This window comes from Solanum dulcamara, chromosome 4 (genome assembly GCF_947179165.1).
Source record: "Solanum dulcamara chromosome 4, daSolDulc1.2, whole genome shotgun sequence".
Lineage (NCBI taxonomy): Eukaryota > Viridiplantae > Streptophyta > Magnoliopsida > Solanales > Solanaceae > Solanum > Solanum dulcamara.
In genome coordinates this window covers 8,583,259-8,600,486 of record NC_077240.1, presented here as the reverse complement: position 1 = coordinate 8,600,486, position 17,228 = coordinate 8,583,259, and the positions used below count along the sequence as shown (strand labels likewise).

Below are 17,228 nucleotides of genomic sequence, written 5' to 3'. Positions count from 1 at the left end.
AGTTTGCAATAAAAACTTAGTAAATGTTATTTGGATTTAAATATAGCTTTGGTCGTTTGATTTACATATGAGAGGATCATGATAATATAGAGATAATTTATATATGAATTAGTAATGAAAGAATTTTTTGTTTTTTCACTTGGCGTTCATGGATGGAAGTTACTATTATATTATGAGGAGGAAAGTGTAATGCAAAAAGATTTTTTTTTATATATTTATTCCTCAAATTTGAGACTTACTATTAAAGAGAAAAAATTGTTTTAAGTAAGTTAGTAATATTTATAAAAGAATATTTTTGTTTTTAAATAATTTAACCAGACTAATATATGTATTGTTATTTCATATTTTATCATACATAAATTAATTTTATATAACTTATTATATATGAGTTATTTAATATTGTAAATAGTACATTATTGTGCAACGATTAATTTTTCTATGTGCTTTATCTTAAGAATGATGCTGGATGCATAAGTAATTTAGTGTAATTTTTTTTGGATAAGAGGTTAATAACATATATAATTAAGTAGTTACAGATGAAGTACATAACACACTATTCCTATTCGAGTAAGTGATTATAGCAATGTTGTCAAAGCGGATTAACTTATTATCCTATTATGCCTAGAAGGCTTAATTAGTCTAGTAGACATTATTCTATTTATTATCAACCAAGTAAAATGGTTGTCCATTTTATAATAGTGGATAGTCCATTTACTTTTTTAAGTGGGTAAATTGCTCATTAATATTTTCCTCCACTTGTATATATGACTATAAATATAGTCTTATACTTCAATGTAAAAACACACATAAAAAAAAGAGAATCACTACTACTCTCTCTATATTACTACTCTCTCTATATTAATACTTTCTATATATATATATTCTCTTGCTCTTCTTCCTCTATAAAATTGTCAAGTTGGTTAGTTTATAACACATTATCAGCATGAAGCTCTAATTTTTCAGAAAATTAACTTCTATATCAGGTATATCTATTAAAGAAATTTAATTTTAAAGTTGTCTTTGTTACTTTCAAATTAATTTTCATCATGTCAAACTTGTCAAAATTGGAATTTGTGGCACTTGATATTTCTGACAAAAAATATTTGTCATGGGTACTTGATGCTGAAATTCACCTTACCGCTAAGGGTCTTGGTGATGCTATAATTGAAGAAAATACAACATCAAGTTAGGATAAAGCAAATGCTATGATTTTTCTTCGTCATCATCTAGATGAAAGCCTGAAAATGGAATACTTGACAGCGAAAGATCCACTTGAATTGTGGAAAGACTTAAAAGGGAGGTATGACCACCTCAGAGCAACGGTATTGCCAAGGGCTCATTATGAGTGGATGCACTTACGGTTTCAAGATTTTAAAATCGTAATTGAGTATAATTCTGTTGTATTTAGAATAACTTCCCAATTAAAATTATGTTGGGAAACTATAAATGATGAGGACATGTTAGAAAAGACACTAACTATTTTTCATGCCTCTAATGTAATATTACAGCAACAATACCGTGAAAAGGGGTTTTAAAAAATATTTTGAATTGATCTCATGCCTTCTGGTGCCTGAGCAACATAATGCCCTTTTAATGAAAAATCATGAAGCCCGTCCCACTGAAACTGCTCCGTTACCGGAGGTAAATATGGTAAAAGCACATGGCCAGTCTGAAAGAAGACAAAATAAAAATTATGGCTACAATAATGTGCGAGGACGTGGCAATGACAGAAGATGATTTAATAATCGTCGTGGTGGTGGTCAACATAAAAGGGAGAACAATATCAGTTCTCAAAATGGCCCTTCAAGAAGTAACTGTCATCGTTGTGGCATGAAAGGCCACTGCAAAAATGAATGTCGGACACCTGAGCATTTTGTAAGACTTTATCAAAATTCTTTCAAAAGAAAGGCAAATAGAGGTGGTACCTCTTCTTCTAATGCTCGGATAGAGTTACACTTGGCATTCGAAAATAATGTTGAGGCAAGGCCTTTGAATAATGATAATATTGAAGCAAATCTAGCTTTAAGGGATGATGATTTTAATGACCTCAATGATATTACTCATTTGGAGGTTGAAGATTTTTTTAAGGATCTTAATTGATGTTTAATTTCATGTTTTTCAATATGTTGTCATGTACTTCGAATTATTGTGTTTTTACGTTCATGTATTTGAAAAAAAAAATCAGGGCCACATTTTTATGATAAATGTATATTGTTTATTACATTATGCTATTTTATTACATTATGCTATTTTACAATGTTGTAATTAATTACTATTAGTGTGCTATTATTTAATCTTAATATCATATTGTTACTAAAAATAATATTCACCTTATTTAATGTCATTATACTAATTATTTATTCTTGTTGATGTTTTAGACATTAATAATATATAATGATTGTATTATTTTTGCCAATAAACAAATTATCTATACATGATGAATAATATTATATTAATGTTTTATAATTTTATTTATTTTATATTTGTTTTAATACTTATGTATAATATTTATTTAATGTTAATAAGTATATTCTGCCATAAACTTTTTGAATCTCTTTTTAATTAATGAATGTGTGATATTTTGAATCATCATTACTAATGGATGACTAATTCACTAGTAATTATTAATTTATATAAAATTATGTTTATTATTAACGTGTTACACCTCAGTTTGTTAATTCTTATAATTTGATACGTTGGGTTCATATTATCAATCTTTTTTTTTCTGTGTTACAAATTCATTAAAATATAATTTCATAAACTAAATTATTGTAACATTTATCATAATTGAATCCTATAATTTTTTAAAAATTCTAAATTATCATAATTTAACTTTAAAAAAAAGGACTTATGTTTTTCTAACAAAATTGCTACTTATTTTATTTCTTACAATGCATTTTTATTTTATGAAGATAAATAAATTTCTCAGTCTTCAATTGGATTCAAGATGAATAATGGAGATATGTGCCTTTTTGGATAGTGCCACAACTCATACGATATTAAAAGAAAAGAAATATTTCTATCATTTGATTATGAAAAAGGCCTATGTCAATACAATATCTGGTAGTACAAAATTTATTGAAGGCTCTGGAAAAGCAGCTTTATTACTACCTGGAGGAACGATATTGCTAATTGATAATGCATTGTATTGTAGTAAGTCTCAAAGAAACTTGTTAAGTTTCAAGGTTATTCGCCAAAATGGCTATCATATTGAGACTGCGAATAAAGAAAAGGTTGAATACCTTTATATTACTACAATAAATATGGAGAAGAAAATTGTGCACGAAAAATTACCTACACTTTCTTCTTAATTGTACCATACAAATATTGGTACTGTTGAATCACGTGCCATAGTAAACAAAAGATTTACTGATTCTAATGATTTTATCATTTGGCATGACCGGTTGGGCCATCCCGGTTATAATATGATGCGCAGAATTATTGAAAATTCATATGGAAAAATTTTTCAATCTAAGGAATTCTCTTGTGTTGCTTGTTCCCAAGGAAAACTGATTATCAAACCATCAGCAACTAAGGTTGGAATTGAATCCCCTGCATTTCTGGAACGTATACAGGGTGATATATGTGGGCCAATTCACCCTTCATGTGGACCATTTAAATATTATATGGTCTTGATAGATGCATCTACAAGATGATCACATGTGTGCTTATTATCAACTCGCAACATGGCTTTTGCGAGATTGTTAGCTCAAATTATAAGGTTAAGAGCATAATTTCCAGATTATGCAATAAAGACAATTCGTCTTGATAATGCTGGTGAATTTACATCTCAATCATTTAATGATTATTGTATGTTGGTTGGAATAAAAGTTGAGCATTCGGTCGCTTATGTCCATACTCAAAATGGTCTAGCAGAATCATTGATTAAACGCCTCCAATTGATAGCTAGACCATTGCTAATGAGGACAAAACTTTCTATTTCAGTATGGGGGCATGCTATTTTGCATGCAGCAGCACTTGTGCGCATAAGACCAACAAATTATCATGAATTTTCCCCATTACAGTTGGCGTTTGGAAGGGAGCCAAATATATCTCATCTTAGAATATTTGGTTGTGCGGTATATGTCCTAATTGCTCCACCGCCCCGCACAAAGATGGGTCCCCAAAGAAGGTTGAGAATATATGTTGGGTATGAATCTCCTTCTATTATAAAATATCTGGAACCTATGACTGGAGATTTATTTACGGCAAGATTCGCTAATTGTCATTTTGATGAATCAATATACCCAACATTAGGGGGAGAACATAAGCAGTTGAAAAACGAGATAGATTGGAATTCAATGTCGCTATCTCATTTAGATCCTCGAACAAATCAATGTGAGCAAGAAGTTCAAAAGATGATTTATTTGCAGAATATTGCAAATCAACTGCCGGATGCATTTACTAACCTTCCACGGGTTACTAAATCGCATATCCCAGCTGTTAATGCTCAAGTTCGAGTTGATGTCCCGGTAGGATAACTTGTTCAGGCAAATGAGTCTAGGTCGCGCTTAAAATATGGAAGACCATTTGGTTCCAAAGATAAAAATCCTCGAAAAAGGAAAGGAATAAATGATCAAGATGATCATAATTTGGAGGCGAGTGCTCAAGAAGAGCCCAGGGACACAACAAATGGTGATACCACCAAAGAGGTCCAAGTATCTGAAAATAATGAGAATAGAGAAATCTCAATAAGTTATGTCTCGACAGGAAAACGATGGAACCGAAATGATATTGTGATCGATAATATTTTTGCTTATAATGTTGCCACTGAAATAATGCAACAAGATAAGAATCTTGAACCAAAATCTGTCGATGAATGCAGACAGAGAAATGATTGCCCAAGATGGAAGGATGCAATTCAAGTAGAGTTAACTTCACTTGAAAAACGTGAAGTTTTCGGATCAATAGTCCGAACACCTGAAGGTGTCAAGCCAGTAGGGCACAAATGGGGTTTTGTGCGTAAACGAAATGAAAAGGGTGAAGTCGTAAGATATAAAGCACGACTTGTAGCCCAAGATTTTTCGCAAAGACCTGACATTGACTATATGGAAACATATTCCCCTGTGGTGGATGCAATTACTTTCAGGTATCTAATGAATTTGGTAGTTCATGAAAAGCTTGAAATGCACTTAATGGACGTGGTCACTGCTTATTTATATGACTCATTGGACCACAACATCTTTATAAAAATTCCCGAAGGGTTCAAAGTGCCTGAAGCATACAAGGATTCTCGAGAAAATTGCTCAATAAAGCTTTAGAAATCCTTGTACATGTTGAAACAATCAGGGCGAATGTGGTACAATCGTCTTAGCGAATATTTGCTAAAAGAAGGATATAAAAATGATCCAATTTGCCCTTGTGTCTTTATGTGAAGGTCTGGATCTGAATTTGTCATAATAGCAGTATATGTTGATGATTTGAATATTATTGGAACTCCGGAAGAACTTTCAAAGGCAATAAAATGTCTGAAAAAGGAGTTTGGAATGAAAGACCTTGGAAAAACAAAATTTTGTCTTGGTCTACAAATTGAACATTTTACAAATGGGATATTTGTCCATCAGTCAACATATACTAAAAATATTTTAAAGAGGTTTTATATGGATAAAGCACTTCCGTTGAGTACCCCAATGGTTGTGAGATCTCTTGATATTAATAAAGATCCATTTTGACCTCATGAAAATGATGAAGAACTTATTGGTGCTGAAATACCATACCTTAGTGCAATTGGTGCATTAATGTATCTTGCCAACAATTCCAGACCAGATATAGCTTTCGCAGTAAACTTGTTAGCAAGATTTAGTTCTTCACCAACACGCAAACACTGGAATGGAATTAAGCATATATTCAGATACCTTTGAGGTACCATTGATATGTGATTGTTTTACTCAAATGATTCCATACCACAATTGATCGGTTACGCAGATGCGAGATATTTATCTGATCCCCATAAAGGTCGATCGCAGACAGACTATTTATTTACATGTGGTGGTACAGCTATATCATGGCGTTCAACAAAGCAAACTATGGTTGCCACTTCCTCAAATCATGCAAAGATAATAACCATTCATGAATCAAGTCGAGAATGTGTTTGGTTAAGATCAATAACTCAACACATTCAAGAAACATGTGGCCTTTCTTTAACAAAAGACGCTCCAACAATATTGTATGAAGACAATGCTGCATGTATAGCTCAACTGAAGGGAGGATACATCAAAGGAGACAGAACAAAACATATTTCACCAAAATTCTTTTTCACTCATGATCTTCAAAAGAAGGGTGAAATATATGTCCAACAAATTCGTTCAAGTGACAATTTGGCGGATATGTTCACCAAAGCATTGCCAACTTCAACCTTTGAGAAAATGAGATACAAAATTAAAATGCGTCATCTTCGAGATATTAAATTATATTTTCATCAGGGGGAGAAAAATACGCGCTGTACTCTTTTTTCCTTAGTCAAGGTTTTGTCTCACTGGGTTTTCTTGATAAGGTTTTTAATGAGGCAACACTCAAGGCGTATTATCAGATGTGTGTACTCTTTTTCCTTCATTAGGCTTTTTCCCACTGGGTTTTTTCTAATAAGGTTTTAACGAGACACAACATCTATGGATGTTCAGAATAACAATGTATATTATTTTATTTTATTTGTAAAGTTTTAATGAGACACATTTCTCGTAGACATCCAAGGGGGAGTATTATCAACCAAGTAAAATGGTTGTCCACTTTACAATGGTGGATAGTCCATTTACTTTTTAAGTGGGTAAATTGTCCACTAATATTTTCCTCCACTTGTATATATGGCTATAAATATAGCCTTATACTTCAATGTAAAAACACACATAAAAGAAGAGAATTACTACTACTCTCTCTATATTACTATTCTCTCTATATTAATACTTTATATATATATATTCTCTTGCACTTCTTCCTCTATAAAATTGTCAAGTTAATTAGTTTATAACACTATTCCTGTCTTTAACAAGTTGCTTTTTAATTTGTTTGCCTAAAGCTATAATGGACCACTAGATTTTGCAACTTCTTCAATAATAACCTGCACGTAAGAATAATAGTTTCTTAAATTCATCATCAATACCTATTTAATTTTATTTTTTTAAAAAATGAATTCATACTTTAAATTATAATAGACATAATCAAAGCCGATAAAAATAATCTATACACTACAAATCTTAAATTTTTAATCAATGTAATTATAGTCTCCGCATATTTAATTATTTCTACGGCAGATAAACCCAAATGTTTAAAAAATTTGCTTTTTTTTAACATCTATTTTACTACGTATGTATATATGTTAAAGCTCCAAATGTCACGTGTAAAATATGTCAAAATTATTTATATTTACTTAGAATTTAAATTATATATATTGTCAAAGTAAGTAAAATTTTTACACATCACGTTATCCAAATATATCTATGAGTAAGCCTCTTTTAAATGTGCTAATTATAATCTAAAAATAAAGTACGTTACGTGCTATAACATGTAATAATAATCTAATTTGTTAAAAAAATTCTTACAATAACTATGTATTTATACCCTCTTCATTTTCACCCTTTGATTTCCCCTTTGTCTTCCATAAACGCTCAAGAGAGAGTTTTCATCCTATTTTAAAAATTGATATCTCATTTTATTATGTGTTTTACAAGAATAACTTTTATTCTTGCAATATAACTGGCTTACATGTCAACGTAGACATACAAATTTACCTTGCTTTTTGCTAGAAAACTCTTGTAATTTTAATATGATAATGTTATTATATGTTTTATTTGTTTACTTTTTAAAATATCGATATTGTCTACAAAATATCGTGTATGTGTTCCTGCATGTTCAAAGTCTTATTTAATTTTTTAAACTCTACACTAAATTTATACAAATTTTCTCATAAAATGAGAGGAAGAAATAGTACCTTAGGCCTTTGTTTTAAGCAAAACAAAGGTGTCATTTGCTTTTTCTCAAGAGAAGTATACCTTTTTAGAAAGATTTGGTGCAAAGCAAAAATATGTTTTACACACTGTCAGTAATTTCTTGTAGAAGAACTTTGTGAATAATCCAACCTTTTTTAGTTAGCAAATAATATTATTCGAATGAGACTTTGATTTTCTTTTCATTTCTTCTGAAAAAACTTAAATTAATGAAACATTTGTTCTTTGCTTGGTGATCACCTTTAGGTACTTTTAACTTCCTTTCCTGACACTTATGCTTTGCCTTATTTTCAAAAATGCATGTCCAGTACAGTACAATTTCTCTTATAATAATGCTATGAATTTGCATGACTTTACTTCATCAAGGCATGCGTTAAGGTTTAAAAATGGCAGAAAAGTCTGAGTCTCTGGAGTATACACCAACATGGGTAGTCGCCGTTGTCTGCTTCATCATCGTTCTCATTTCACTTGCTGCTGAACGTGGCCTTCATCGTCTTGGAAAGGTTCCTTAGCTTGTCTCTCCTTGTTCGTGTCATATAACAATAGTAATGTGATTATTCTGTTACAAAATAAAGAAATGTGATTTGTTAATTATCTATATTATTGTGTTAATATATATGATATCATGTTGTTGCATACAGTTCTTCACGGAAAAGAAACAAGATGCCCTATTCAAGGCCCTCCAGAAATTAAAAGAAGGTTTGACACATCTGCATTTTAGTCACCATTTTTTTTAAAAACAAATTGAAAATTTATTTATTTATTTATTTGGTGTTGAATTTGCAGAATTGATGCTTTTGGGATTTATTTCATTATTATTGACGGTGTCCCAAGGGGCAATAAGCAAAATATGCGTTCCTGAAAATATTTCAAAAATAATGCTTCCATGCAATCTCAAAGAATCTACCACTTCTAATCATCTCTTCATTGGAAGACATCTTTTAGCTGGATCTAGTGGCGCAGATCATTGTAGCCGCCATAAGGTAATATATATATATACGTTAATAATTATTTCCCTTATTTTCTAAGGAAGAAGATTATTGTTATTTCAATTACAAATTTTAATTGAAAAGTTAATTAGGTAATTTGTGTCTTTTGGAGTAATTATTTTGAGTCTCTTTTGTGTAGGGAAAAGTTCCACTATTATCGTTGGAGGCATTACATCAACTGCACATTTTCATATTTGTATTAGCAGTCACACATGTGATTTTCTGTGCCACCACCATGGTTCTTGGAGGGGCTAAGGTACCTTTTCAAAGAAAATAATTAAGAATTAATTCTTTTTCAATTTCTTCCCCAATTTCCTGAGAGAAACATACTGAGAATACATCTATCAATTCACATTACCAAAAAAAAACCCTAAATTTCTAACAGATATTCAGTTTAAAATTGGCTTGTTCTTAAGGGGGTTTTGAAAAAAAAATCATCGGAAATATTGTTTATGGTAAGGAAAAATACTTTTTCACATCAAATGTTTATATCAAATAAATTGAAATTATCATGATTAAGTAATTTAATTAAGTAAAAGTATCCAGTAATTAACCATAGTTAAGTACTAATAGAAACTTAGCTTATTAAGTCTCATTAGTCAAATTATGTTCATGAATCATGACCTTACATTGGTGTTGACTTTTATTTATTTATTTATTTTATTCAACACTAGTATTGTACTATTGTTTCCTTTGTCAATAGCAATTACATTAATATTCGACCGTGTAATGTAAAATTAACCACTTTAACATTAATTCCTTCTCCTTTCATTTTTTTTTTTTTTGCCTAAAATAGATACAACAATGGAGACACTGGGAGAACTCAATTCAAAAGCAATCGAAACCACATCATGGTATAATTATAATTAGTTAATTATTGTTTGTTTTATATACTTTAGTCTGTAATTTTCCTGGAAAAAAAATTATTTTAACGAATTATTACCATGACATTTTCTATGTGTAGTGCATATTCTCCATATTCAATCATTCGTGGATAGAGCTGGCAACCGTTGGAGGAAGTACGCTCTCGTCAGTTGGACGGTAGGATATTTTATTTATTAAAGATCGATAATAATTATTTATTACTCAGAGAGAAATATAGAAAAAAGTAAGAATTAATTAACGTTTTTTCATGTGTATAAATATAATATAGGTGGCATTTTTCAAACAATTTTATGGTTCAGTAACAAAGTCAGACTATGTTGTCTTGCGGACTGGATTTATCAGGGTAAGCAATATTTAATTCTTTCCATTTATCTTTCATTTTTATAATAAATTACTTTGTGGCAATTCTATGGTTTTAATATGTTGCAGTCCTTTTTTATGTATGATAATAGAAACATTGTCCATCCAATCCTAAGTATAATTTTCACAAATATATATTGAGGACACTGGAGCATGATTTCAAAAAGATTGTCGGAATCAGGTAAATTAACACTATATATACTTATTATAGATAGGATAATAACTTGGTAATTTATATTCAATTATCTTTAATCAAGCTAAATTTTGGAAATTGATCTCGAACAGCTGGTACTTGTGGCTTTTTGTTGTTCTGTTTTTGTTGATCAACATTGCAGGTATTAATTTTTTATCTCAAGTTTTTAATCCTATTATATATGTTTCACTTTGGGAAATGATATTAATGTATGGTTTAAATATGCAGGATGGCACTCTTACTTTTGGATGTCATTTTTACCTCTAGTTGTAAGTGGTCACTTGAATTGAATCGAGTATATGAATCACCATTGTCTGTCCATATCGATTCATTTAACGATATATATATTTTTGACAAAATTTATGCAGCTACTACTTCTAGTGGGAACAAAATTGGAACACATAATAACAAAATTGGCTCAAGAGGTTTCAGAGAGGTCGTCAATAGTAGATGATACCACACCCGTTAGACCTTCTGATGAGTTGTTTTGGTTTCACAGTCCAACTCTTGTCCTTTACCTAATCCACTTCATTTTGTTCCAAAACTCATTTGAGATTGCTTTCTTTGTCTGGATTTGGGTAACTTGTAACTTCTTTCAACTTAACTTAAGAGTCAGTTTTCTTCTTTTCTAACATGAAACTATGTTATTTGACAATTCTGCAGTGTACTTATGGATTCAAATCATGCATCATGGAAGACTTGGGTTTCATTATTCCAAAACTTGTTATTGGGTAAACTCCTCAAATCCCATAGAGATATTTGTTATTCCTCGAGAAACAGTAGTAGTAATATGTTTCTGGCTGAAAGTGACCATGTAAATTTTGTGGTGTGACAGGGTGATTGTTCAAGTTCTTTGCAGTTACAGTACTTTGCCCTTATATGCTCTTGTCACACAGGTAAATAGTTCTTCCACACCGTCTTCTAATATTTCTATCCCAAAATAGAAAACATTCTAATTCACAATGATGATTCTTGAACATGTGCATATTTGACTTGGACACAGATGGGAAGCACCTTTAAGAGAGGAATATTTGAAGAGCAAACAGAAGCTTCTCTGAGAATGTGGGCTGATACTGGCAAAGCTGGTTCATCAACCCAAAATAGAATGGTCACAGAAACACTAGAAAGCATCAGTGTTTCTAACAGACCTGCATTCAATGAAATTCAAGACATCTCATCAACTGTTGAACTTTCTTATCCAAACAAGCCTCATACTACTACTTAATTGTACAGTTACTGGTTTTTCTGAGGGTAAAAGAATAAGGACGAACAATACATTAGTATTTTTTTAAGAGTAAACATGGTTTTCTTTGCACTGATAGAGGGATTGATGTTCATGCTCCCTAATCAAATGTTGTCTTCATTTTCCAATATCAATTAGTCAGGCATCAGCACTAGTTATACAACATTTTTTTTTTTACAATAAGCATCTTACAATTTTCTAGTTACAAATACGGAGGGATACATAAAACATTTCCCTCTCTAGCTCAAATTATTTACACTAGTATCCTCGACGAAGTCCAAAGATAACATTCCTCTTACTACAAAGTTGACCAAACCTTAGGAATTTTGGATTTTTGCATTGGAAGAGCCTCCAATTCTAACCTCCCATGGTTAGAGGTAGGGACTTCGCCATTGTTTTCTTCTTCACTTTCAAGTTGCCTCAGAGTCCTCTTGGCGTAGACTGTGAAAGCCACTGTAGTGACGACTGCTATAATGAATGAAATAACATTATAGACAATCTCAACTGTAGTCAAGTGATGGTTCCCATATTGTACATCCGCAAATGTCCTAATTAGGCGACCACTGCAGACAAATTGCAGGAAAACAGAGTAAGCAATCAGCAAATAAATATGGAAAAGAAGGGAGGGGTGAGGTCTTGGGTATCAACCTGTAGATGTAAATGAAGGATTCAGGAATCATTCCTGCAATAGATCCCCAAAAATAAGGCCAGAACATCATCTTTGTCACCACCACTGCATAATTGAAGACTGTGTACGGAAATGGCGAAATCCTAAATACCGCAACCACACGGAACTGATGAAACCAACTTCCTTCTCCCACCAGTCTAATCATAGCCGCCATGTGAGGCCATCTCTTCAACCATTGCTGCAGATGTAATCAGAAAAACAGTATGAAGTACGATACAAGAAATTACAATACAAGTCCAGAAGACCAATGAAATAATACACTAGACAAGATAAGAAGGTATCTCACATGAATTCTATCTCTGAAAAGCAAGCCAACGAAATATGGCAGGATCATCCCAACTGTTGTTCCAGCCATTATAATAACAAATCCAAGACCGTATCCAAAGATCATTCCAGCGAGCCACATTGATGGTCCAGAAGGAATTAGGAATACTGGAAACAGTGCCAAAGAACCTACAAGTACGAGAGCAAGAACTGGACGACCAAATGCAGTGGCTTCCCAATGTAGGATTGGAAATAGAATCTGTAAAATTTAAGAATGCAAAGATTAACAAGGAACCTAATTTATGCATCTTCTATCACTAGGAAACAGAAGAAGAAAAACAAAATAAATATTGCAAGAGTAATGCACTGGTTAGGACATATGGTGTATATAGATAGAGGCATGATACCTTCTCAAAAAAAAAGGGCGCTCCCCATTTTATGGAAACTAGTATAATTATCACAGTGAAAATACACCATATAATGGCCTTGATCCACCATACAATAGCCTCTTTTCTGGACTGTGATTGGAATTGTGAAGTTCCAACTTCATCTGTTCTTTCATTTCTTATGACAAGCCTCACATACTCACTGTCTTCCTTTACATGACTCTCGTGGACAATATTGGCTTTCTCTGAATCATCAGTTGACTCTGTCATCATTGTTTGACACCAGAAACCTCTGAGCTGAAAAGACAGATACACAAATTAAATATCTACTCACATACACTTAAGATATTCTCATACTTATTCACAATTTTGAAGCCCATATTGCATCATAATAAAAAATAAAAAAGGATGAAGAGGACAAAAAGTTCCATTACCTATCAAGGTAATCAAATGAAATGGTAACTATTAACTAAATCGCAATATGAGCATATTTTTTTACTCAACATGATTCAGATTAGTTCAATTACAATAAGCCCAACAAAATGAGCCGCCAACAAATAGCTGGAAATATGAACAATGCCATTCCACCGAAAAATCATGCGTACATCTGCATAGACAAAAGAAACATACATGTTTCTCTGCACAAAAAACAAAGGGACTAGTATTCTGCTCCATAAAATCCAGTAATGGAACTTATCCAGAAAAAGGAATCCTTTGAAGGAATTCACAGTAGCACCAAGATAAGAGGCATGTCCTAACAGCCTCGACCCCCTTTTAGGAAAGTTGCCCTCCTATTCCCTTAAGAGATCAAGAATAAATAGCAGCACTACGTCCCATAAGTTTAAAGTAGTTGAGGTGGAAAATTTTGGTTTGATATTTCCCTTTCAAGCACCTTCAAGTTAGGTGTTAAAACAGACCTGCTAACATTTACTTGACCAAGAACCAAGAGCATATCATTTCATTATTCGTCTTGCATTAAATAAGTAAGGAAACTGTTAAGAGTGTGGAGACCAATAATTTATACAACTGATTCCTCATGATCTAATGACATCCAACTTTTGAGCCCTCCACACCCACTATCCACCACAATACATGCCAATAGAATGGAAAGGAGGAAAGCTCACACTGAACTTAGCTTATATAAAGTATCATATAAACGAAATGTCCTACACACATATTTATACTTAGCAAACCATTTAAGGTACTATCAAGCAGTCACAATAATTCAGACTTTTGAACAAATTTAAAGATGCTGGATTTAAATGACTTGCTGATTAAAGAATCGTTTTCCCGGAGTCTCTGCCTGAAAGAGAATCAATTTAGCCAAAGCTAAAATATTCTGGACTCCACATTCTATATTCCTTTCTTCTTTTTTTGATAAAGTAAGTGGTATTAATAACAACATCAAGAAGATGCAAGAATTACAAGATATGGCATTTGACCTTACAAAACAAATATGGCTCACTATACAAACTATCTAAGCCAGAACTAGTGAGTTAACAAAATCCTGAAGTTGTTCAATTTGTTTAGTTGATCCAACTTGTATCCTGCTATTAATGCAGAACAACATTCTATATTCCTATAATCTAATAAAGGTACTAAGAAAAGGTGATAACAAAATTTGCTAGGAGGAAGGATATACACGAAACCCTATTTAAAACTTTGACAGGTCAACAATTAGAAACTCTAAACCTCTCAGACTTTAGAGTCCATGGCTCCACGAAAGGCATGTCTGTATGAAGTGGAATGACTAACCAACAAAGAGAATCTGGAACCAGAACAGAACACCAATTGTCCTATTTGAGAAAGTCCAGTGATCATCACATTGACTCTAGTAAGAAACTACAACGAAATGATACTTCAAATTGGTGGACCCTTAAGACAGGTGGGGTTAAAACTAAGTAGGCATTCGGTCATAGGATTTGGGAGCCTGATTTCAAGTTTTGATTTCAAATCAGCGTATGTGAAATCTGCACAAAATTTCAACTTCCACTTCAAACCATGATTTCAAATCCCAAATTCTCCAAAAAGTAGGATTTGGAATTCCAAATTGTGATATTTTAAAGATATAAAATTTGACTCATAAGTTTATATTTTACAAAAGAGGACCCATAAATTTAAATTTTGCAACAGAAAAAAAAAGACTCATGTTCGACGTGAAGAGATTATTCGTACCATCTGGGAGGATTTCAACAAAAGAATAGCTAGCTATTGATTTATTGGACTGATTTTTTGTAAAATTATTTGCATTTGAAAGTTTGTAATAAAATGTAATTGCAAATATTTATTTGTAAAAGATACATGGAAATATGTGATCTATTAATTTGGCACCTTAGCATTAACAACTCTTTAATTCCAAGTACAGACTTTCCACATGACATGTTTAAGACAACAAGACCAAAGGATATTTTGGTACATTAGACATATTTTTAGTTTAAAACCACAAGATTCAAAAGTTTTCTTTACTTTGTTAAACACCATGTCATTTGAAGTGAATTCTTAGCCTATTTATGTATTCTTTCTAGATTCAAAGACCAAGCATAAAATCACAGAAAAAAATAGATTCATAAGTTTGATACCTTGGATAAAACTCGTGTGTAAGAAATATTCGATTGCATATGGGTTGATTAACAATTCACAGATGAAAAAATGGCAAAAAAGAAAGCGTTCACGTCACACCTCTTTTCTATCTTGCATCTATAGTATTTTTACCCTCGTGGATTTCTTTCTCAGTCAATAAATGTTTGGAATCTTGGGTTACTAATTGGTGGAATACTGGGCAATCCGATTTTTCTTGAATAATATTCAAGAAAAGAGTCTTCTAGAAAAGTCAAAATAGGACAAACAAATTAAAACAAAGGGAGTCCAAGAGTTTGGGAAGTTCTGATAGTTTTCACATATTATGCGATTATCATGTTTATAAGCAAAAAATACAAATTGCATCTTCAAACGAAATCTCAACTTCAAATCAACATGATTTCAAATCACTGATTACAGATCATGATTTGAAATCATGTCCAACACTTGTATTCCTTTTAATACTGAATTTCCCACATGATGGGGGAACAATACATAATTTCTGAGCTCCTCTGTACTCATCAAACCAATAATGGAAGTATATGAAACCCCACTCTCTCTAAAATTCATGTTTACCAAAACCCACCAAAAAAACTCATGTTTTAAGTGGCAATTGTAGGATTTCTCTTAATTAATAACTTTAATTTTCACTAAACAAACACATATGCAAATAAGCAGAACCAAAAGACAAAATAACAAGCAAGAAAATAAAAATTAAAAAAAAAAAGAAGAAGAAGTGATTAGAGTGAACCCAGAATCACTGGAAAAGAGTAAAAGGGTTTTCAAGATAAATTACCAGTGACCAGAAAAGGTAAAAGTTTTCCGGCGAATAGTATTTCTGTGAGGCGCCCCTGGTGGAGAAATGCTGGTACAGTGTGTGTGTTGTTGTGCTTTCCTAGGCTTCTTTATTATTCTGCTTTTCGGGAATAAATTGGTTCCGTGAAGGAGTTCCACCAAATATTTTCTTTTTGACTATTTTTTGTTTTCTCTTTTGGCTGTTTAACAATGTTTAATAAATTTTGATAATTAGTTGGTTGGAAAAGTATGAGAGCGTGTATAACGGTAAATAAATTAATTTATTTTTAAATAAGAAAACAAGATACTCCTTGTTTATCTACCATGCATTTTTGTACCCCTTTCACAAATTATTAATTAAAAGTATTTATTTTACTAAATTTTTACCAAGTATCTTTTAGTTGAGCAAACTTGTTAATGATGTAAATGTGACGTCCAAAGAGTTGGGTAGCTTAGTAGCAAAGGTAGACAGCATTTTAATTATTTTTTTTTAATTTATTGGTGGATAATGCTTCTTTATAAAAGGGCATAAGTTATCAAATAATCAAACTCAATTTTGCATCATTCTTTTGTGGCCTACACTTTTTTGCATCCCATTTAATTTAGATATTATAAACTTCATTATTTATGGACTTGGTTAACATATTATATTTATTACATCTGAGATACAATTTTTTTTCCAATTTCTTAGTAATTATTTATATTATAGGTCGTGTCAAAATAATGCTGCGGCTAGCATACTACGCCATGTCATTTGTATTCTATTCAACTCTTCTAGAAGTTGAACGCATAACTTCCACGCCTAGTATTCTGACCTTCAAGCATTATCATTCCTTTCGTGTTAAATATTTAATAGTATTCCAATTAACACGCCTTAATTCTAAACTCAAATTAAGGTGAATTTCTTC

General features: G+C 31.9%; 2 protein-coding genes across 4 annotated transcripts; one reads left to right on the top strand and one right to left on the bottom strand.

Moving 5' to 3' along the window:
- Positions 1-8,291: 8,291 nt before the first annotated feature.
- Positions 8,292-11,592, top strand: LOC129885997 (MLO-like protein 13). 2 transcript variants are annotated; one of them, XM_055960499.1, is made up of 14 exons: positions 8,292-8,443; positions 8,582-8,639; positions 8,727-8,923; positions 9,069-9,185; positions 9,726-9,783; positions 9,894-9,970; positions 10,083-10,157; positions 10,267-10,355; positions 10,460-10,509; positions 10,596-10,636; positions 10,736-10,945; positions 11,031-11,098; positions 11,203-11,263; positions 11,371-11,592. In XM_055960499.1, the coding sequence occupies exons 1-14, from the start codon at positions 8,327-8,329 to the stop codon at positions 11,590-11,592; spliced, it is 1,440 nt and encodes a 479-aa protein (XP_055816474.1). In that variant the 5' UTR covers positions 8,292-8,326. The 2 variants fall into 2 exon arrangements, with proteins under 2 accessions (XP_055816474.1, XP_055816475.1); XM_055960500.1 differs by lacking the exons at positions 11,203-11,263; positions 11,371-11,592 and having other exon boundaries at positions 11,031-11,102.
- Positions 11,089-16,514, bottom strand: LOC129885998 (uncharacterized). 2 transcript variants are annotated; one of them, XM_055960502.1, is made up of 6 exons: positions 16,322-16,514; positions 12,970-13,245; positions 12,585-12,821; positions 12,259-12,476; positions 11,927-12,173; positions 11,089-11,515 (listed from the first exon to the last, which is right to left on the bottom strand). In XM_055960502.1, the coding sequence occupies exons 2-6, from the start codon at positions 13,219-13,221 to the stop codon at positions 11,507-11,509; spliced, it is 963 nt and encodes a 320-aa protein (XP_055816477.1). In that variant the 5' UTR covers positions 13,222-13,245; positions 16,322-16,514; the 3' UTR covers positions 11,089-11,506. The 2 variants fall into 2 exon arrangements, with proteins under 2 accessions (XP_055816477.1, XP_055816476.1); XM_055960501.1 differs by lacking the exon at positions 11,089-11,515 and having other exon boundaries at positions 11,628-12,173; positions 16,322-16,513.
- Positions 16,515-17,228: the final 714 nt, after the last annotated feature.